This window comes from Thalassophryne amazonica, chromosome 9 (assembly GCF_902500255.1).
Source record: "Thalassophryne amazonica chromosome 9, fThaAma1.1, whole genome shotgun sequence".
In the NCBI taxonomy this organism is placed as follows: domain Eukaryota; kingdom Metazoa; phylum Chordata; class Actinopteri; order Batrachoidiformes; family Batrachoididae; genus Thalassophryne; species Thalassophryne amazonica.
Genome location: NC_047111.1, coordinates 81,425,732 through 81,449,281, shown reverse-complemented (window position 1 = coordinate 81,449,281; position 23,550 = coordinate 81,425,732). Strand labels below are relative to the sequence as shown.

At 43.0% G+C, this 23,550-nt stretch overlaps 1 protein-coding gene across 1 annotated transcript in view; it reads right to left on the bottom strand.

Annotated features, from left to right (window-relative positions):
- Positions 1-7,885: 7,885 nt before the first annotated feature.
- The window catches only part of LOC117517508 (transmembrane protein 47-like), a 28,819-nt gene continuing 13,154 nt past the window's right edge, over positions 7,886-23,550 (bottom strand). The window contains exon 3 of the mRNA XM_034178538.1: positions 7,886-9,134. Within this exon, the coding sequence (XP_034034429.1) occupies positions 8,953-9,134 (182 nt within the window). The 3' untranslated portion in view covers positions 7,886-8,952. The remainder of the gene's footprint in view (positions 9,135-23,550) is intronic.

Genomic DNA, 23,550 nt, shown 5'->3' with positions numbered 1-23,550 from the left:
ACAGCGGGTATCCTGAGTAGTGGCTCAACCCAGATGCTTGCAAATCTGCACTGATAGCACAGAAGTACGAGTTAATATGTAATTTTGGTGGAGCCAGCATTGATAGATGTTTGCACAGAGGGTAATGCACAGCACAGGTGTTACTTTTCAGTCTTTTTACCAGGCTTTCAGCACTGCTGTGGATCTCAGAGGGAGCTGGACACCTTCAGGTTTGGAATTTACATAGCTTTTTTTTCATTTGTAATTCTGCATTTGCTGTCATAACCTGAATTCTAAAGGAATCCTCAGGCATGAAGGCATCTCTGTCCCCCGGGCTCAGTAACTGGAATCTGTCCCTGCAGAGTGAACGTGTGCAGGGCCTGGCTGGTTACTGCACCCGGGGGCCAGGCTCATCTCCACAGCTTCAGTGCACAGGATGAAATTCAAACTTTAACTTGGTGCATCTGTCCTAACAGTTGCAGTGAACACTTTTTCTTATTGTGGTTTCCTTTGTGTGTCCACAGTAAAGCTGATGACATACAGTAAGCAGCACGGTGAGGTCAAGTCCCAAGAAACCAGAGTGCAGCTGCAACAATACCACAAGTTGGATTTGGAGAAGTTTTATTTGTGCCTGTTTAATAATGACAGGTGCAAATCCTTGCTGACCGTTCTTATAATAAACACAAACAATAAATTCCTCCTTTTTAAATCTACATGTTGCAGAAGTAAATGTATAAACAGTAATGAGACAAATGCATGTGTTAAATGCAAAAACAAGTTGGCAACAAAGTGGCAAAATACGCAACCCAGTGTCACGGCAGCTCGTGTGACGGCATTACGAAAACTCAGTTATGGGTTTGTGATATCGTCACAACAGTGGGGTGCTTTTGGTGATGGGGGCACGAAATGCGGGGTGACGTGGAGGAGGGGGCTTTGGGGGGTTTATGGTTAGAGTTAGGGGAAGGGGAAGATTGTAAAAAGTGAAATAAATAACCCCTGAAATGAAAAGCTCCCCATTTTCGTGACAGCGGCACAGGAAAAAGTGTGGAAATACACTAAAATGATATGTGTGTGTGTGTGTGTTTAAAATGGTGCCTATGAAAGTGCTAAATACAAAGCAAACACATAATTAATTAATTAATAAAACATGAATCCTTCCTTTGATTAATCATTTGTTTTTGGATACAGTACTGTGCAAAAGGTTTAGGTACATTTAAAACACATAAAACCTTAAAATTATTAAAAAGTTTTAAATATCTATTTATAATTATAAACAACATAAGAGTACTATTCACCTTAAAATTATATTATTTTAATTTAGTTGTCTTTTGCAATTTATAATCACAATCAGGTTGTATATAATGAGGGTTTTTACAATGATTTACTACTGAGTGATCATCAGTAAATATCCAGACAGGACACTGAAAAAAAAGTTTTTTTTTTTTTTTTGGTGAGATATTTATCTGTAAAAACAACTGTGATAACATTTAGTTTGTTAATGAAATAATATTGATAAAAACAAAACAAAAACAAACACGTAAGACACGTAAGTTTAATGTTGTGTTGACTGATGAAGGAAACACAAATCCCACACTATCAAAATACTCAAACTTTTGGACCCTGAATGTAGAGACATTTCATACCAGAAGGTCTTTAACTGTGTGGGCAGACAGTGAAGAGCCAGTGGTATTTTGAACTTTGACCTTTGCAGCAGATCAAATGTTGTAACTGCGTCATACTAAAAGCCCAGACTTGTGCTGAACAAAAATAAACTTGCTGCAGGCAGTAGATTTGCATGCACGTGTATTTTATATACGTTTTAAAATATTCTTGATTTGAATATAATTTTCAGTTAAAATACTCTCACTTGTCGAATGACTGGCAAACGTCAAAATGTTCACGTCAGTCTTCTCCTGTCTCTGCCAGCCTGCTAACGTTAAACTGATTCAAGAGTTCTGAATATTTTATTTAGACATTTTATTTCAGATTTAGAATGCTAATTTTCTATTTTAAAAATTCATTTAATTGTACATAATTCACGCAACGGCAGCACGGTGGCTTAGTGGTTAGCACAGTTGCCTCACAGCAAGAAGGTCATGGGATTGATTCCTACATGTGGCCTTTCTGTGTGGAGTTTGCATGTTCTCCTTGTGTTTGCGTGGGTTTCCTTTGGGTGCTCCGGCTTCCTCCCACATCTAAAGACGTGGGGTGGGTGAAGTGGAAACTTGAAATGTGCGTGCGGGTGTGAATGTGTTTGTTTGCCTTTTTGTGGCCCTGCGACAGACTGGTGTCCTGTCCAGGGTGAACCCCGCCTCACGCCCTGTGGCTGCTGGGATAGGCTCCAGCCCCACGTGACCCTTAATTGGAGTAAGCAGTTGATGAGTGAGTGAGTCATTCACAAAACATCACTGTTTACTTTTAATCCACGGTCCTCCATATACATTAATTTATGCGCTGTCAAATGAAAACAGTTGGACACCTCTGCTCTTAACACGTGTGGTGTTGAAACGACGTATTTCTTGAAATGAACCTGTCAGGTTTTTTCGTTTCATTTCATTCATAAGCCAGCGCTGCTTGTACAGCAGCCAGTTAACTCAGTCAATCACTCTTGCACACATGCACAGTTCAGTGATCACGCAGCTCAGGTTCATACATCACAGGAATTTGGCCTTTTGATTCCGCTGATCAAAGCTGTGAAATATTCATTAAGGTGTTACAGCAGAAGTTGCTCATTTGCAGCTGCCAACTTTCCAGATGTGTTAACCATTTGTTTTTTTTTTTAAGTCTGTTGACCAGGTGACACTGTGCAACAGCAAACTGAGGTTTTAATATTTAGCTTCATGTTAACCAGCTGCAAAGCTTGAAGGGGTCATAATGTGCAATGCCAGTTACTGTCTACCTTTCTCAGTTAAAGATCTTCAAAGGCCTCAAAGGCCTGGACAAATTTTCCTGCTCAAAGAAAAATGTAAAATTATAGTGTATATAGGAATGTGTTTTTGTCTGTATGTGGCACTGTGACAGACTGGCGTCCTGTCCAGAGTGCCCCCCGCCTCACTCCCTATGACTGCTGGGATAGGCTCCAGCCCCCCCGTGACCTTTAATTGGAGTAAGCAGTTGAAGATGAGTGAATGAGTGAGTGTATATAGGATTTAAACAGGTCTCCACTACCAATTTATAGCACCCGATTGCCTACTTTAGTAGTAAATAATAAATAAATAAATAAGATACCCAATATGGATGTGCAATAACGTGTAATCTGTGGTAATAGCAGAATTGCAGATCATAGTGATCAATCGAGAAAATGTGTTAAAAAAATTGTGACACATTGTGAGTATTGTGACACAAAAGTGGGTGGGTGGGGGGGGGGGGGTGTATGTGTCTTTTACAGATGGTTTTGTCTTTTCTTTCATGACTGCATCTTGAAATAAATAATTTCAGCTTGAATGTGGATTTGGCTGTGCAGTCAGTCACTTTGATGCCAGGTGAAAATGAAAGGCTTTCCTTTTGTCAGAAATATGAAGGGATGCACCGCAGGGGTGTATTCCTTATGTTTGGAATTGGGACGGAAAAAACAACAATGGGAGACTGGCCTTAGGGGTGTTTATTAGCAGAGATAGAATAGAGTACTCATAGATATCTGTTCATACTGTAACAACGAATCAAGGTGCTTTAATAAATTAACAATGAGCCCTTCATATATACTGGCTTGTAAAAGTATTCAGCCCCTTGGTATTTCACATATTTTAATTTGTTTATGGCATTTCAAATGCAAAAAGTAAACCAGGCTTCTCAGTGTAAAATTTTTTTTAAATGATCTTCCTTAAACTCAAACTGAAAGTAAATCTCTACAACCTGATATAAATTTATTAAAAATATAAAAGCCAAGATGATGGGTTGCATAAGTAATCAGCCCCTTTGGTATAATACCTGTAAATAATCAGTTTTATTGACAGTTTTCTTCGAGTCAGGGAATGGATACATGAACATTTCCAAGTCACTGAATATGTCTTGAACTTTATTTCCATCAGTTATAAAGAAATACAAACAGTATGACACTATGGTAAATCTGTGTGGACTAGACAGTTCTCAAAAACTGAGTGACTGTGCAAGGAGAAGAGTGAGCAAAGCCACCAAGACAACCAGACAACCCAGAAGATGTTATAGGCTTCTGTGACTGTGATTGGAGAAATTGTGCACAGTCCAAGTTTTGGATTTTGTGTCCCCAGTTATACAGCTTCATGATGAAGTGGAGCAGAGAAGGGTTTTCTTAAAAAGAAGATCTGAAAGTTCACCTACAATTTGCCAGAAGGTACATCTGAGATGCAAGCCTAGATTTGATGTTTTAGTGAAAGAAGACCCTCGTCTATACCACTTCATCATGAAGCTGTATAACTGGAGATACAAAACGCAGAAGTTGCACTGTGCACAATTTCTCCAATCACAGCCACAGAAGCTTAAAACCTTTTCTGGGTTGTCTGGGTGTCTTGATGGCTTTCCTCACTCTTCTCCTTCTTGCACAGTCACTCAGTTTTTGAGAACTGTCTAATCCATACAGATTTACCATAGAGTGCCATATTGTTTGTATTTCCTCATAACTAATGTAAATAAAGTTCAAGACATATTCAGTGACTTGAAAATGTTCATGTATCCATCCCCTGACTTGTCTGAAGAAAACTGGCAATTAAACTGATTATTTACAGGTATTATACCAAAGAGGCAGATTACTTATATAAACCATTATATTTTTAATTAATTTATATCAACTTGTAGAGATTTACTTTCAGTTTGAGTCTAAGGAAGATAATTTTAGAAATTTTTATATTGAGAAGCCTGATTTACTTTTTGTATTTGAAACACCATAAACAAATTAAAATGTGTGAAATACCAAGGGGCTGAATACTTTTGTAAACCACTGTGTACACACACACACATATATATATATATATATATACACATACACACACACACATCAAATAATAGCCAAGTGACCTCTGTGTCCGTGTGTGTACGGCTTCGATCACAGAGAAACTGGGGAGAGCTGACATTTGCCGGTTGGTATCCTTATGTATTTTGGGACAAGGATGAACACAGCAAAGAAATAAAGTTGATAGGACAAATATTTTTGAAGAAATTAGTGAAACTGGCTAACAGTTAACAATGGGTGCTGTGGTGCAATGCACCATGGCAGGTCAAGGTTTTAAATGTTGTTATTGTGGTTCATGTCAGTTTACAGTGTGTATTTCAGGTCAAGGATGAATGCCACCAAAACAGAATGTTGATAGGTCTAATACTTTTGGAGAAACGACAGATATTACATAACAGTGAACAATCGATGTTGATAATTACATTCTGAACTCACACACCATTCCAGCAGGGGGCGGTAAATCATCTCGACATTAAAAGCGTGCATGATTTTATTTAGTATAAAAACTGAAGTGCTGTGAATGCTTTCCAGATGCACTGTATATTGTATATATACACACACATATATAAACGGATAGCAGCAGTGACCATCAGAACCACAGGTACTTCTTTTGCTGTGTTCTGAACAACTGGGAACTTGAATTTTCCCACCTTCAGCTTCAAAAAGTGTTTTGAAATGCCCCTTTAAGTCAGAGCTTTGATTGGGAAATTTTTAATCTCTTAGTTCACAGATACCTCTGATGATTTCACGTAATTTTTAAGGATTCGTGGAGTGCGGGTACATCAGGGTTACCTGGTTTTCCTGTGGGCCACATTTGGCCTGTCTTCCCTTTGTTTTGATCCGCCTTGGCTACTGAAAAGAACACTGCAGATAAACGAGTCATGTTTTTATTGTTTTAGCATTTTATTTTAGATTTACACTGAAAAAAGAATTGTTGGACCACAGTGCTTCAGTTGGTAACATGTGAATGAATGAGGTTGATTCAAATTAACATGTCATTTGTATTCCAACTTGCTGAGTGGTGGGCAAGCCGTTAAGGTGTGTAGTTCAAGGCCTCCCCTGCTCACTCTCCAGGTTATGTGGAGGGCATTTGGTGTAAAACTTGTGCCATCATCAATATGCAGATTCGTCTCAGATTTGCTGTGTCAAATCTGCAGGAAAAAGGAAGAAGCCAAAAGAACTTTATTCATGCAAAGTCAATTTGGACAACATTAACTGATTTGAATGTTATTAACTGGAGCCATTTAATTAGACTCTTTTTTCCAGTGTTTTTTTTTTTTCTTCCTATAAAACACATTATTTTGGCTGCTCCCACAGTGAGTCTGGTTTCAATTTGCCTGTGGATTTGGCACACTACATATATATATATTTTTTATGCTGGACGTAATTCCTGATGCAACTCCATATGTACATGAAGAATGAGAAACGAAGCGGGCTTTGAACCCCATTTCTTCATCCTGTGAGATAAAAGTGCTCCTACTGCACCACAACACACATATTTGTAATGTAATATAAATATACATGATTAATTCATGTAACATTTATTTTTGGCCTGTGGGCCTACATCCAGATTCATTTATGGGTGTCAAAGAAAAGAATTTGGAAAAATCTGGTGTAAACAACAACATAACGGTCCAAAAAAAAAAAAAAAAAAAAAACCCAAACAAAAAAGTATTTTCATGAATGAGAGTAAAATGACAACCTAAAACTATGTCACACGCTTTTTTTTTTTTTTTTTTACTTGATTAGCTGGTTCCGCAATTTACACACATACACAAATTGTACATGGCCACTAGATTACCCAATCTACAAGTGTGACAGGCTGCTCCTGTGTACTGGTACGAACGAGGTACCATCTCATTCAAACTGTGGAGCAGAAGGTGGCAGTAATGGACCATTAATTTGGATGTCAACATCTGTAAAACAAGATGAAAATCTGAATCAGGATATGTGCTGGATCTTATAGAATGAGTGGAATTAATAAATCATGCTATCAATCTGAAAGACCACTCTTGAATTTGAGAGGAAATAACCTTTGTGCTACTCAGCCATTCCCCTTGTTTACACTTTGTGCAACATACAACTAGAACCACAATGAGGAGTACAGCGTGGAAAAGGTAAGGCTAACTACATAAAAATATTATAAAATTTATTTATATTTAGTGACATGCCCAAGCACACATTTACCTTTTTCTTGATGTTTTTGTCTGTTCAGTCATCGCAAGAAGCAGTTTACTCAGTTTACAGTTCTTTGTACCTCATGCAATAATAAGCCTGTGAGCTTCTGCTTTGTGCTACAAATTAATAAGGCAGCAATTAAATTAATTTTGCTTGTTGTTGCATGAAGCAGCAGTGACTTAAAAAATAACGTGACTTATGTTTTCTCCCCCCTCCATGTCATTGTTTGACAATTGAGACATACTTTGGTGCAACATATAGTCCAAATAACATGGTACTGTAAATAAAACAGATTATGTGTACAGATAAAGTTAAAATATCACCAGTTTCTGGTTTTCTCTTTATATTAGGTACACAAACTACACAGTTTATTAACATGAGGCTCGCCTATAAATCTAATAAAACAGTGAGTCAGTGTGTGTATACAGGACATACTTTCAACATATTAACATTCATGAACAAAATTAGTAAAGCATGACAGAACACAAAAGAAAGCTTAAGGGTCTCTGTATAAATTGAGAGGAGTTCCACCTGTGGTCATAGCAAATGATAATGTATTACCCTCATTTAGCCATTTTCTTCTTGTTATGTAGAAGCTCTGAGGTGATAAATGGTAAAGCCTGACATGCAACTTTGTATGGAACAGCACAACAAATCTGAAAATAAGTTTGTCATAGGATGTAATATCCTACTGTCTCGAGAGTAAAGTTGGCTGCAAATTTACTATCCAATTACGTACATAGGTGGAATAGGGAGGAGACTGATGAGGCTGCAGCCTCCGCAGAAAAAAAAACAACCCTTTTGTTGCAACCACTGTTTGGTTACAGATAGAAAAATGTCTATAATATGACCCCTTTAAAGGTGTATATAAGAGGTAAATGTAAGAGTGGTGCAAAAGCCATTAATTTCACAAAATGTTCAGATGTTCTCCTTAGCCATCATACAGTAACATCATACCACAGAATTCAGAAATGATTTCAGGCCTAAATTTTGCAACTAACAGGACAATTTCTATATTTACACTCTGAATTGTGGGACTTTTGGAATAACATGAAAGTCCAAACATATTTAACAATAAATTTACTTAACATAATTTACAGGAACGGTTTCCAAGAATGTAAGCTCTGAAAAACAAACATTTGTATTTTTGTCTCATTGCTCCTTGGCCCCAAATGAGGGCCCCCTGTGGTGTTTCTGCCAAAGCTCAGAGTTCACAAACTCAGAGCGTCAAAGTAAAGTAGGCTGCAGAACGCCAACGAGCACATCAGAGCAGTGAAAGCATGTCAAAATAATTTATAGTGGAATACTCTAAACTACAGTTCTTTAATGTGGACTTTCTTTCATGTACAAATACTTTGTACACATGTACTTTTTTTGTATTTTTCCAAATAAAAAAAAAAATTCCATCATTCCTACTATAATTCAACTGCCACAAAAGGCAAAATAATTTCATGCTTTCAATAATTACAAAAAGGAAAAAAGTAAAATGTGAATACAGGAAAACATGCAAAATTCTGCATTTAAAAAAAAAAAAAAAAAAAGGAAGCCAGGAGGTTAATCCTTTCAAATGCCTGCAGATCCATCAGTGTGGCGGCAGAAACGTCCAGCATCAATGTCAGGTGCACATCCACAAAGTTCTGTGTGCTTTACCAGGTCTGTTGGCATCCAGCTGATGCACAATCAGGCTGGACAGGGCATAAAGGGGTGCAGGGTGGGGTTGTATTCATGCCGCTCTCGCCTAAATTAGGGCTTCATACTTAGTCTTAAAAAGTTGTGGGAGCATTGGTCTGCAGAGGTCGGTGTAGAGAAGATGAGCACCCCCCCCCAATCGAACATTTGTCCGTGTTTGCGTGCATATGTTGTGTTGATGCTCAGTACATTGCGTCCTCGTAAATGGACGTCCGCAGGCAGAAGAGAATCCCACCACCCAACATGAAGATGGTGGCCCCCCAGCCCAGGCCGTAGCCCCAGTTGAACTCGTGGTAGGTCTGCAACACCGTCCCGTCGATGAACTTGATTGGGTAGAGGACCAGAGCGCAGGCCTGCAGCACCACTACAGCAAAAACAATGTCAATCATAAGACAAAACACTGCACAGAAAGGCACTGATGGAGCGCAGAACTTAGCCAAGTCCAAACCCAACCCAGTCTCACGGCAGTTTGTGGCGGCATTACATTACAAACATTGAATCCTTGGGTATTCAAAATTATGATAATCTCATTTCCTCAGTAACTGTGGATTAACTGGACCTAACCTCATCAAGCTACTGACAGCTGCTAAAAGTGCTAACTATGTTTGCATACAAAATTAATCAACACAAAAATTTCACTCAACGCAAATACTGGAGCACAGACCTGTCAACTAACCACACAAGACATATTTAATTACAGCTACCTGTAATAAAATGGTCAGAAAGGACTGCCATGGCCCTCCACAACTACCAGCCACATCTATTGGTCTCTGTGCTACCAAACCTCTAAGTCCAAGCTGTTCTTAAAAAAAAAAAAATGTTCAGGGGTGAATTATTAAAAAACAAACAAAAAAGTATCTAGTGTCAAAATTATTCATTTAATGTCTTACACATAGCCTGCCTAAAACATTTGCATTTAACTCTGTACTGAAGGCCCCATGTAACCTAATGAGCTAAGCAGCTGCATTAATAACCACATTGTTTCTGCCTGACCTTCCATTCCAACTCCTGTACAGTAGAAACTGATAACATTCATTTTCAGCGACAGTTTTCAAAGGAAACTCAAAGTTTCATATTCTGGTATGTGACCATTTGCAGCAACCCTGCCTTTTCTGAATGTACAAAAGAGTTCCTCATAAATGCCGTACACACACATAATGCTGCTGTTCAGATTTTTGACTATTTCGTGTGTCTTTGAGGCCTTGAATTAAAAGCCTGTTATTTAAATAATAATAATAATAAGAAGAAGAACAATATAATAATTAGTAGGTGATATTGTTTTATCCCGCTGGTGTTTGTGTGTGTGTGTTTCTTTTTTCATCTGAATGCTTCTTGTCAACGTTTTTTCAGTACAACTGTCATGGAGAGTTAAACCATCTATGGAGACCAAAACACTTTTTCTACCAGGCTGTAAACATGTTTATTTTTGCTTTAAAGCTGGACATTTTAACACTGATTTTGTAGCCAGCCTCAAGGGGCCATTCAGGAAATAGTAATTTTTTTCTTCTTCCAGGGAGGCCGCCAGAGGTTGGAGCTTGATAATACCCCATTTTGAAGCCAGTTTTGTCTGTTTGGAGTCTGGTTTAGTCTGACATTTTCAAACTAATTTCATCTGTGTGATGAATACTGTTTCATTTCCAGTCCCATGTTCTGTTTCACAACCTGCTTTAGTCGCAGACTTGTTGCCTGTATTCTTTTAGTTATTTAATCTGCTGGCTAAACTGTTGTTTTATCCACCGTTTCATCACCTGTTTGATTTGTCATTTCATCTCCTGATTTGTTTGCTTCTGGTATCATGTCATACGGCGTTGTGTCCACTGTTTTGAACACTGTCTCATTTCTGTGTCAAACATGGTGTCATCCCCTGTTTTGTTTTATTTGGCCATGGTTTGCTGTTACCTCCTCTACTTACAGCTGAAGCAGACAGTAATGACGTTAGATATGGGACAAAAGGCTCATTGAAACATCAAGGATTCCTCGGAGAACTAATCCAACATTTAGCCAAACACACCCAAGTCTGTTCTACAAACAACCTTATAGATGAGCAGAAGGTTGGAAAAGATGGAGGGCCTTTTTGCAGATACTATTGCAGCCCTTGAAACCGGTAGTGAGTGTAAACATTCAATAGAGCCTTATTACCTTGTGGATGTATATGATTGGATATTGGAAGTCAGTTGTGTGTATAAGCCACTCTGCTGATTTGTATGAGCAATTAGAAAAATGAAAACACAAAAGGAAGTGATCAAATCAGTTAAAGTACAACTTTGGTGTTTTCCTGAAATGACACCAGGCAAATAATGTCACTGATTAATACTTGTAGTATGAAAACTTTTATAAATATGGCTAGTGTGACTGTGTTACTGATTCTACAAGTGTCGGTACTTTCTTAAAATTAAACTGTGTGGGTTTTACTTTAACCTGCTTTTTAAACTTGGCTCTGTAGGACTCAGCTGTACGTCTCATTCTTCTCACCAGCTTTTTCTTGCTTTTCATTCTATTATCCTATAATTTACTTCTTGAATTTCTTCCAACTTTAAAGTCTTCCTTTGACCTTTTCTGGCTGTTATTGCTTTGTTCCTACTCCAATTTTAATCCTTTCCTTCCTAAAGGAATCCTCATTTTGATCCACTTTTCCTCGTTTCCTACAGACACATGGGGGATATTTGCACTTCAATAATCAAACAAGAGTCGATAAAATGCTCCGTTCTAGTACAAAACATGCAACAACAATCGCCATATGTCTATGAAAATAAAGCTTTGAGCAGTCAAAGGATGTGAAGAATGCACAAAAATATTTTCTTTTTTTCTGTCGGCTTTCAGAAATAAAAATTACTGGAGGTGTCCACAAAGTGGTAACACAAAGAGTTTATCTTCCTTGTGCAGCGCTTTCTGCCACTTCTAACGACTGCATCCAAATGAGCTTTCAAACGGATGAAAGTAATAATACTAAAAATATGAAGTGTCTTATCAGAAGCCAGACGTTCCATACAGGAATGTCAAAACAGGGTTATGTAACTGGACTTTTAAGTTCCTACAATCTCCTGTTGAGTGCTGCAGTATTCACTGTGAGCCTTCAGTACAACAGCGTCAAATTACTAGATTAAACACAAATATTTGAACTTTTCACTCTTTTCACTCCTTCCCACTGTAGCCAAGTGCTTGCTCACAGGGGGTCGTTTTGACCGTTGGGGTTTTACATAATTATTGTATGGCCTTGCCTTACAATATAAAGCGCCTTGGGGCAACTGTTTGTTGTGATTTGGCGCTATATAAAAAAATTGATTGATTGATTGATTGGATTAATTCTGTGTGGCCTGCAACGTTCTTGGTTTGATTCCTGAGCTCCGAGACGTTTGCTACGATTCCACAGATGGATTTTTGTCACTCAACATCTGCTGTTAGATTTCACAAATGTACATTTTTAGTCTAACATAAAGAAACAAAAAGGAAAATGTTTTTATTGGAGTTTTAAAGCAGCCCATTCTGTCATCCCATGACAGGTGGTGTGGTGTCACGGTGGTGGTGGTGGGGGAGTTGTTCCTGGGTATTTAAAATGCCAGTGAGTGAAAGGCCCACTCATCATATTAACAATGGGTGTTTTCCAGCAGCCTTTGGGCCAACAATGCGTGCTCGTCCAGTCTTGACAAATGTTGTAAATAGTGATTATAATGTTTATGTGTACTATTGCTTTAACAATACTACATTTTCTGTTTTCAGGTACACACATGCTGTACAGTTACGAGCTGAATAAGTAGAAATAATAAAATATATTTCCATCACAGTTACTTTTTAAATTTCTGTTAACAATAAATTAGTCTAAATCAAATTAGCTTTCAAAGTCAACATGGTTGAACCTGCATTAATTTATTCTTAAACAATACAAATAATAAGTTAAAGACCCAAAAAATCCACTGTGATCACCACCCTAAAAGTAAGACCCTTCGGCTGCTCCCTTGTTTGCACTCGGGGTCGCCACAGCAAATCCGAGGTGGATCCGCAGGTTGAATTGGCACAAGTTTTACGCCGGAAGCCCTTCCTGATACAACTTCACATTACACTGAGAAATGTGGCAGGAGTGGGGTTTGAACTGGGAACTTTACACACTGAAACCAAGTGCACTAACCGCTTTGGGAACTTTACACACTGAAACCAAGTGCACTAACCGCTTTGTCACCACACCTGCCACTGTGACCACCACCCTACTACTTCGAAAAAACAATATTCATAACCTTGAAATGTTTTATCACTGAATTATTTCTATGAAATCTTACTGCCACTCAAACTGTAATGTTTGTCTGAGCAGTCGTATCAAAATTTACCACAGACACTCATCATTACAAGAAATTCAGTATGTCTTCTATAATACATTCCAATTCTAATGGCCCAGTCACACGGCACTTAACGAAGGGTGACGAAGCCCTGACGAAACAAGAAATCTGGACTTTTGTTGACTGTCGTTGACATCGTTTAACCTTCACGCAGCCTCGTTCCTGCAGCTGGCGCTTCGTCAGGATTTTTAAACTGTTAAAAAATTTGAACGAAGGGCAATGAAAACCTCAATTCGTCTGCGTTTTGTTTTGCTGTCGTTCTTGACGTTTTTTAATTGTTTAGTTTTTGTAACGTTATTGTTTAATTTGACTTCGTTGGAGCAGCTGAGTGTTTTCACACAGTGCAGAAGCCGGTTTGTGAGCACGGAGGCTGCTGCTGCTTCATGTACTGTCGTAAATTACAGGGCAAACTCAGCCTGCTTGCTTGGATTTTTTTTTATCTGTGTGGTGGTTCAGCTTCAATGGGCTCAGGCACATTACATAGGCCAGAATTAATCTTTTGTGTGGATATAATTAATTATTTTGCCACAAGCAACTGTTGAATTTGAAACAACAAAAAAGTTGTGTAATTTCCGACGGTACTTGAATGCAGCATCAGTGGCAGCAGAAGCTCCTGCGTGCGCTTATTATTTTTTATTAAATATAACAATATGAGCGTAAGAATGACAATCCAGCTCTTCTGTACATGTGACAACAGGTAGTTGAATCAAAATGATTATATAAAGAGCCGTTCTGGAAGGAAGAATTCACGTTGTGGATCAGTGATCAGCTGGTGGAATAACGCACATGTGAGTCAATGCGCGCGTTCACACGCACTGATTCATTTACTGCTCTGATATATTCAATCAACTTTACACATATTTATTCTCCCTTTTGACAGTTTTCTGTTATAAATCAATATATATGGCTTAGAACATAATACTGTGATACAGCAGTGACCACAGCACACTTTTTTTTTTTTTTTTAATTGGAGGAAGACGGAGCGCGCAGCGTGTCGACAGACAGTGTGGATTCTGATGATGAAGGAGATGATCCCTCTTTTGTTCTGGACGAGGAACCAGAGCAGGTGGTCCACTGACGTACACACAGATCTCCATAGCTTCTGTTTGCAGTTTCTCCAGGACTCAGGTGCTCTGAGCTCCATCCCAGCGCCGAGTCCCGGAACTCAGAAATGCAGACACACACTGCTCCAGCTGTGGCTCCAGGCGCATTTCGTTAAAGCTTCGAGATCGTGAGCTTCGGTTTTGTTAAGTTCCTCTTTTGTCTCTTTTGCACTCTTGCTTCGCAGACTGTTCGGTGATAAAAGCTCTTTCGTCCACCTTTTCTCACAAATAGTGAAATTTTTTACTTTTCCCCTTCGTTCAGGAATCGTTGTGTGCCGTGTGACTGGGCCATTAGGTAGAACTCACTAGTGTATTCACGTTATTCAGGAAGTCAGGGTGGGCAGCTCCATTTTGTCAAACAACTTCCGGTTTGCCAATGTATCTAATCATTAGCTATGTGGGAACACAGTACGTTAGAAGTGTCCAAACATGAGCAGCATTAATTGTTCAGTTTGTAGGTGCCACAACAACTGGAAGAAGAGGAAACTATCACTTTCAGAACAATGTTTCAGAACATGGAAAGGAGAGATCTGAGTGCTGTGGATGAGCATTTAACTTGTTCCCTCCTCCATTGAAAGACGATGATCTCCGGTGCTGGCTAACGGTGCTGAATTTGAAAAATCCACCCAAACATCCCTATGACTGTTTTTTTTTATTTTGTGGAGAAAAAAACTCACACCACTGCATCCTTACCCAGAGAAATGGTTGGACTATACAACGCTCCACTGAAGAAGCCACAGCGGATGCTAGTGAGACAAACTGGTAAGCTGTGTTTGTAGCATTAGCTGCCATCTTATTTACTCATTTTCTGGCGTTTGATACATGCGTGCGTGCGTGAGTTTTTTCACGCCTGTCGGTTGCGTCATTCGCCTGTGAGCAGGCTTTGTGTGAGCACTGGTCCACCCCTCTCATCGTTTTTTTATTGCGAATAAATGTCTGAACGATTTGGCGCCTTGCTGCAATTTTTTTCCAGAAACTGTGAGAGACCTCCAGGTGGACACCGTTCGGAAAATTAATATGGCTTTCATGTTGTGTGGACCGCTGAAGAGGAGATACTGCTGGCCCACCACCACCAGAGGGCGCCCTGCCTGAAGTGCGGCCTTCAGGCAGGAGAGGGCGCTGCCGCCTCATGGGAACATACGGGAGTGACAGCTGTCACTCATCAACTCTTGACAGCTGTCACTCATCTCCACTTCATCAACCGCTCCATAAAAGCCGGACGACATCTCCACCCCGCTGCCGAGATATCGCCTACCATTAGAGGTAATTCTCTCAGACAGATACTGTGCCGTATTGCACGTAACCGTGTGTTTATTCTTTTCAGAAGGACCTGTCTGCTTGTGTCAGCAGGAGGCTGAATCAGTCGTGTCTATGAGACAGGGGACTCGGAGCGCAGCTGAATATGCAGTCGACTTCCGCATCGCGGCTGCGAGGTCCAGCTGGAATATGACTGCGCTCCGCGCCGCCTTCATAAACGGACTGTCGCCGGTCCTGAAGGAGCACCTGGTGGCCAAGGAGGAACCGCAGGATTTGGATGGACTTATCGATTTAGTCATATGTTCAGACAATCGATTAGAAGAACGCCGTCGGGAGCGAGACGAAGGATGTGGCCGGGCACGCGCCGTCCCTCTCCCTTCCGGGTCCTCCCCACGCTCCACAGCCTCGGCGCTCCGTGTGGCAACAGCTCCCCCTGCTGACGATGCTATGGACACGAGCAGGGCCAAATCCAGATCAACTAACAGACAGAGGACACTGGCCCGCGGGGAGTGCTTTATCTGCGGCTCAAGTGAGCATCAGCAGAGAGACTGCCCCAAACGGTTAAACATAAACGCCCGCCCTTAGAAACTGGGTTAAGGGTGGGCCAAGACATTCACGTGGGACATACACGTATTTCCACACGTCTCCCATTACGATCCTAAGCGGGGACTTAACCCTTCAAGCCCCAGCACTGGTGGACACGGGGTCAGAAGGGAATCTGCTGGACAGCAGATGGGCAAGGGAGGTAGGGCTCCCTCTGGTGGCGCTTCCTTCGCCTCTGAAGGTACGGGCACTAGATGGCACCCTTCTCCCATTAATCACACACAAGACACCCTTTTTTCGATACCCTTTGCCCCTGTTGGATTCAGTGTTCACGCCCTTGCATGGAGCCCAGGTCTTCACAAAACTGGATCTTAGGAATGCGTATCACCTGGTTCGGATCCGGAAAGGAGACGAGTGGAAGACGGCATTTAACACCCCGTTAGGACACTGAGTACCTGGTCATGCCGTTTGGTCTCACTAACGCCCCCGCGACGTTCCAAGCTTTGGTTAATGATGTTTTGCGGGACTTCCTGCATCGATTCGTCTTCGTATATCTAGACGATATACTCATCTTCTCCCCGGATCCTGAGACTCATGTCCAGCATGTACGTCAGGTCCTGCAGCGGTTGTTGGAGAACCGGCTGTTTGTGAAGGGCGAGAAGTGCGAGTTCCACCGTACTTCTTTGTCCAACATGGGGTTTAACATATCCTCCAACTCCGACCAAGGTTGCAGCGGTGAGAGACTGGCCCCAATCTACAAGCCGTAGGAAGCTGCAACAGTTCCTCGGCTTTGCAAATTTCTACAGGAGGTTCATTAAGGGCTACAGTCAGGTAGTTAGCCCCCTGACAGCCCTGACCTCCCCAAAAGTCCCCTTCACCTGGTTGGATTGGTGCAAAGCCGCGTTTAGGGAGTTCTGGTGCAGCCCGATCCTTGCCGCCAGTTTGTGGTTGAAGTGGACGCCTCTGACTCAGGGATAGGAGCCGTGTTATCCCAGAGCGGGGAGTCCGACAAGGTTCTTCACCCTTGTGCCTACTTTTCTCGCAGGTTGACCCCGGCAGAGCGGAACTATGACGTGGGCAATCGGGAACTTCTTGTGGTGAAGGAGGCTCTTGAGGAGTGGAGACACCTGTTGGAGGGAGCTTCGGAGCCATTCACGGTTTTCACGGACCAGCGGAACCTGGAGTATATCAGGACCGCCAAGCGGCTGAACCCCAGGCAAGCCCGCTGGTCATTGTTCTTCGGGCGTTTTGACTTCCGGATCACCTATCGCCCCAGGACCAAGAACCTGAGGTCGGATGCCTTGTCCCGGGTACACGAAGATGAAGTCAAAACTGAGCTGTCGGATCCGCCGGAATCCATTATACCTGAGTCCACTATCATGGCCACCCTCACCTGGGACGTGGAGAAGACCGTCCGGGAGGCCCTGGCACGGAGCCCGGACCCAGGCATGGGCTCGAAGAACCGCCTCTATGTCCCACCAGAGGCCAGAGCTGCAGTCCTGGACTTCTGTCACGGTTCCAAGCTCTCCTGTCACCCAGGGGTGCAAAGGACCGTGGCAGTGGTCCGGCAGCGCTTCTGGTGGGCGTCCACGGAAGCCGACGTCCGGGAATATGTTCAGGCCTGTACCACCTGTGCCAGGGGCAAGGCAGACCACTCAAGGACACAAGGACTTCTGCAACCGCTCCCGGTGCCTCGTCGCCCCTGGTCCCACATTGGCCTGGACTTTGTCACGGGCCTCCCGCCGTCCCAGGTCATGACCACCATCCTCACGATAGTGGACCGGTTCTCCAAGGTGGCCCACTTCGTGGCCCTCCCGAAGCTCCCAACGGCCCAGGAGACAGCAGACCTCCTGGTCCACCACGTCGTGCGTCTGCATGCGATACTGACTGACATCATCTTGGATCGTGGTCCTCAGTTCTCCTCACAGGTCTGGAGGAGTTTCTGCAAAGAACTGGGGGCTACCATGAGCCTCTCGTCTGGGTATCACCCACAGACGAATGGACAGGCAGAACGGGCCAACCAGGAACTGGAGCAGGCCCTCCCCTGCATGGCACCCGGCGGCCTGGAGTGACCATCTGGCCTGGATCGAGTACACACATAACAGCCAGGTGTCCTCTGCCACCGGCCTCTCCCCGTTTGAGGTGTGTCTGGGGTACCAGCCCCCATTGTTTCCTGTGGTGGAGGGAGAGGTCGGTGTGCCCTCGGTCCAGGCCCACTTGCGAAGATGCCGTCGGGTGTGGCGCACCGCCCGTTCTGCCTTGTTGAAGGCCCGGATGAGGGCTAAGGCCCATGCAGACTGCCGGCGTTCCCCGGCCCCTGCATACTAGCCCGGGCAGGAGGTGTGGCTGTCAACGAAGGACATCCCCTTCCAGATGGACTCGCCAAAATTGCAGGACAGATACATTGGACCTTTCAAGATCCTCAAAGTCCGCACTCCGGCTGCAGTGAAGCTCCAACTCCCAGCTTCACTGCGGATCCACCCTGTTTTTCACGTCTCCAGGATCAAGCCACACCACACCTCACCCCTCTGTGCTCCCGGACCGGCGCCGCCTCCTGCCCGGATCATCGACGGGGAGCCCGCGTGGACAACGTGCCGGCTCCTGGACGTCCGTCATATGGGCCGGGGGTTCCAGTATCTGGTGGACTGGGAGGGGTATGGACCCGAAGAACGCTCCTGGGTGAAGAGGAGCTTCATCCTGGACCCGGCCCTCCTGGCCGACTTCTACACCCGACACCCCGACAAGCCTGGTCGGGCGCCAGGAGGCGCCCGTTGAGGGGGGGTCCTGTGGTGTGGGCCGCTGAAGAGGAGGTACTGCTGGCCCACCACCACCAGAAGGCGCCCTGCCTGAAGTGTGGGCTTCAGGCACGAGAGGGCGCTGCCGCCTCACGGGAACATCCAGGAGTGACAGCTGTTACTCATCAACTCTTGACAGCTGTCACTCATCTCCACTTCACCAACTGCTCCATAAAAGCCAGACGACATCTCCACCCCGCTGCCAAGATATCGCCTACCATTAGAGGTAATTCTCTCAGTCAGATACTGTGCTGTATTGCACGTAACCGTGTGTTTATTCTTTTCAGAAGGACCTGTCTGCTTGTGTCAGCGGGAGGCTGAATCAGTCGTGACGGCAGGGTGCGGGATCTCACCCTTCACGACTTGTAAGACAAGCAACTGGTCAGGTTTAGCGGACTGACTGTGTTCAGTATTGCGGAGGTGGAGGTGCAATTCCCACCTGCTTAGCTGACTGTGTTACTGGGTGTGCACACACCCACACCTAACTGTTTCTGCTTCCTGCCAGCAGTACCAGATCCGACAGCCGGAGACGGTGGCCACCTGGGGACTCGGGACTTGGCGGCTCCAGTATCCTCCGGGTTCGGTGGCAGTGGAAATCGTGTGGGATCCGGTTCTTCTCTGGACAGATGTCTTCTATCCTCGAGCCTGCCCACACGTCACCTCTGTAGATTGACTGCATACAAATTCTGTAACCATCTGTATTTCGTGGTGCACATTCACAACAGTAAAGTGTTCTATTTTCGGCTCATTCATTGTCCATTCATTTACGCCCCCTGTTGTGGGTCTGTGTCACTACACTTTCACAACATTTCAGGGACGATTTTATGGGGATTATACAGATTAAGGAGTGTTACTGCCGCTTTAAGGACGGGCGGAACTCCTCCGCACGTCTGTCTTAATGGGCTGAAAAAGTGCTGATGTCCACGTCTTTTCACAATTCCTGTGCTAGTCAGACGACATACCGGATCAAGACAGCATCCAGTTTAGAAATGAATGGCACATTCCACTGTTAAAGGAGTTTTTGTCATGGAAAGAGGAGCGGCTCCACTGTGCGTCGTGGTGGAGCCGCATGGCGCAAAGCAACGCCGTGATGAAGCCTTCCAGGACATGTTGGGGCATGTCCAGCTCATGCACAATCACACGACTGAAAAGCAACCGGAATCCATCTGAAATCCACCTGAAAGCCGTCCTGTGAGACCAACACGGAGGTGGTTTTGTGCCGCGTAATGAACGGCTCCGTGGCACATCCCTCCGCTTTTCTTTCCATGAAAAAAACTCGTGTAACAGTGGAATGTGCAGAGAAAGTGCTGATGTCCACGACTTCTGCCTTTTTGTGAAAGTCAGAAGAGGTCGCGGATCAACAAAGCCTTCACGTTGGAAATGATCTGGTTGTTTCAGCGGGGTCTGAGCATGTCGATCGGCGCTGGGAGCGCGCCGCGCTCTCAGCAGTTGTGGGCCGTCCTTAAAGCGGCAGTAACACTCCTTAATCTGTATAATCCCCATAAAATCGTCCCTGAAAGCCATATAAATTTTCCGAACGGTGTCCACCTGGAGGTCTCTCACAGTTTCTGGAAAAAAATTGATGCAGCAAAGCTCCAAATCGTTCATTTATTCGCAATAAAAAACGACGAGAGGGTGGACCAGTGCTCACACAAAGCCTGCTCACAGGCGAATGACACAACCAACAGGCGTGAAAAAACTCACGCATGCGCACGAAGGTTCAAGCTTGTCTGATGCAATCACACGTGATTCAAATCCATATGGTTTTTGAAAAAAATAAAAAGGTCGGATACTTTTCTAACAGACCTCGTATGTCACTCACAGGCCGGCCAAAATCCTTCTGCCTCATCTCTGTGCTCCTTCCTGCTCATGTGAGTGGACTTTGCATTACATCTTCAGTTAGGATTACGTCTTAATTTCATGTTAGAAATGCTTTAAAATATCCTCTGCCTCAGCTGGCTGCACAGCGCTAGAATTCAACGTGTCTTTTTGTGAAAACAGTGGGCTAAAGCAGTGCTCCACATGCCCAAGAACATCTCTCAATTTTAAAGTCTGGCAGTGGAATCTGTGATTGAACCAGATCTCTCACACAAACACAAACTACCTATTTACAATCAGAAAAAAAACTTAAGATACTTAAAAAAAAAATGAAAATATAGCCAAATCACGATGGTGCAGCTTTTGTCTGTTGCACCATCAGTCACAGCCCTGTGGCTGAATGCAATATAGAAGGACTTTAATACAACCACAGAGGTCAAATCTAAGCTTCAGTCTCCCATGCACCTTCTGGCAAACTGAAGCTAATTTCTTTTCTTCTACTGAAGAAAATCCTTCTCTGTTTCATGCCCCCATAAAGTGGTGGCATGAAACACCATATTTAGCTGGTAATGCAACAGACAAAAAAGTTCCAGTAGGCACAATTTCTCCACTCACAGCCACAGAAGCATGTAACTCCAGGCCTATATGGGTGTGTTGGTGGCTTCCCTCACTAGCCTCCTTCTTGGCGGGAACTTTGTCTTTGAGAGCTACCTACTCCAGAGAGATTACCACAGTACCATACTGTCTGTATAAAGTATAAGACATATTCAGTGACTTGGAAATATAAGATCACCCCTGAAAACAGAGGGAATGTGTATAAATGTGGTTGTAATTCCTTGATGATTATGTCAATATTTTTTTTATTGAACCCTTTGAATGATTGTTTCATTTCAACTCCACAGTGGTGGAGTACAGAGGCAAATTAAAATACTTGTGTCACAGTCCAAATACTAATCTGCCTGACTTTATATGGGCACTGGTGGGATTTATTTATTTATTTTTTTTAAAGCTGTTATTCAGGTTTTGTGACGCTGCAAGTGACCCCAACAGCATATTTTATTTTACATATGGTGCATTTTTGGTCATATTTTTAAAAGAACAAATCAGTGCAAAGGATGAATTGGACAATTTTTACATTTAAACACACACACACACACACACACACACACACACACACACACACACACACACACACACACACACACACACACACACACACACACACACACACACACACACACGACTCTTGCTGCCATTTTAAAAGACTGTACCAACACAAATTTAGGGAATATTACCCACCTATATTACAATGTAAATTAAAACATATTTATCTGTGTTAATAAGTAATTTCAAGACAGCCAGCAGTATATGATGGTATACTTATACTCAACAAAAATATAAACGCAACACTTTTGGTTTTGCTCCCATTTTGTATGAGATGAACTCAAAGATCTAAAACTTTTTCCACATACACAATATCACCATTTCCCTCAAATATTGTTCACAAACCAGTTTAAATCTGTGATAGTGAGCACTTCTCCTTTGCTGAGATAATCCATCCCACCTCACAGGTGTGCCATACCAAGATGCTGATTAGACACCATGATTAGTGCACAGATGTGCCTTAGACTGCCCACAATAAAAGGCCACTCTGAAAGGTGCAGTTTTGTTTTATTGGGGGGGATACCAGTCAGTATCTGGTGTGACCACCATTTGCCTCATGCAGTGCAACACATCTCCTTCGCATCATCCGTGAAGAGAACACCTCTCCAACGTGCCAAACGCCAGCGAATGTGAGCATTTGCCCACTCAAGTCGGTTACGACGATGAACTGGAGTCAGGTCGAGACCCCGATGAGGACGACGAGCATGCAGATGAGCTTCCCTGAGACGGTTTCTGACAGTTTGTGCAGAAATTCTTTGGTTATGCAAACCGATTGTTTCAGCAGCTGTCCGAGTGGCTGGTCTCAGACGATCTTGGAGGTGAACATGCTGGATGTGGAGGTCCTGGGCTGGTGTGGTTACACGTAGTCTGCAGTTGTGAGGCTGGTTGGATGTACTGCCAAATTCTCTGAAACGCCTTTGGAGACGACTTATGGTAGAGAAATGAACATTCAATACACGAGCAACAGCTCTGGTTGACATTCCAGCTGTCAGCATGCCAATTGCACGCTCCCTCAAATCTTGCGACATCTGTGGCATTGTGCTGTGTGATAAAACTGCACCTTTCAGAGTAGCCTTTTATTGTGGACAGTCTAAGGCACACCTGTGCACTAATCATGGTGTCTAATCAGCATCTTGATATGGCACACCTGTGAGGTGGGATGGATTATCTCAGCAAAGGAGAAGTGCTCACTATCACAGATTTAGACTGGTTTGTGAAGAATATTTGAGGGAAATGGTGATATTGTGTATGTGGAAAAAGTTTTAGATCTTTGAGTTCATCTCATACAAAATGGGAGCAAAACCAAAAGCGTTGCGTTTATATTTTTGTTGAGTGTATGTTACATGGCCAAAATGTTAAGAGGAGTGATATGAGAAGACTACAGGTTCATTGCTAACCACCCTCAATACCAGTCTTACTCAATGGCCACATTAGTTCAAGCCAGATTCAATCCAAATTGCTTTCTAGCCAGATAACATTCAGATCCATGTTTCACATCTGGCTGATCCTACACACACGTCCAAAGTCAATCAGTTTCAAGCCGAATTCAAGCTGTGCATGTGCGTGTGTACGGGGTGTTGCTTACTGGAGTAACAAGGGCAGCCTGGCTATGTTTTATCTTTACCAAGGAGGAATAACCATCACCTTGATGGATTATTCATGTGCCTGGCTTTAAACAGGTAAACATGAATTTGTGTAATATTTCAGAAAGGAATTAAATTTATAACCTCACAAAAAGTTAACTTTTCAAGTTCACATCATAAACCTGCGGT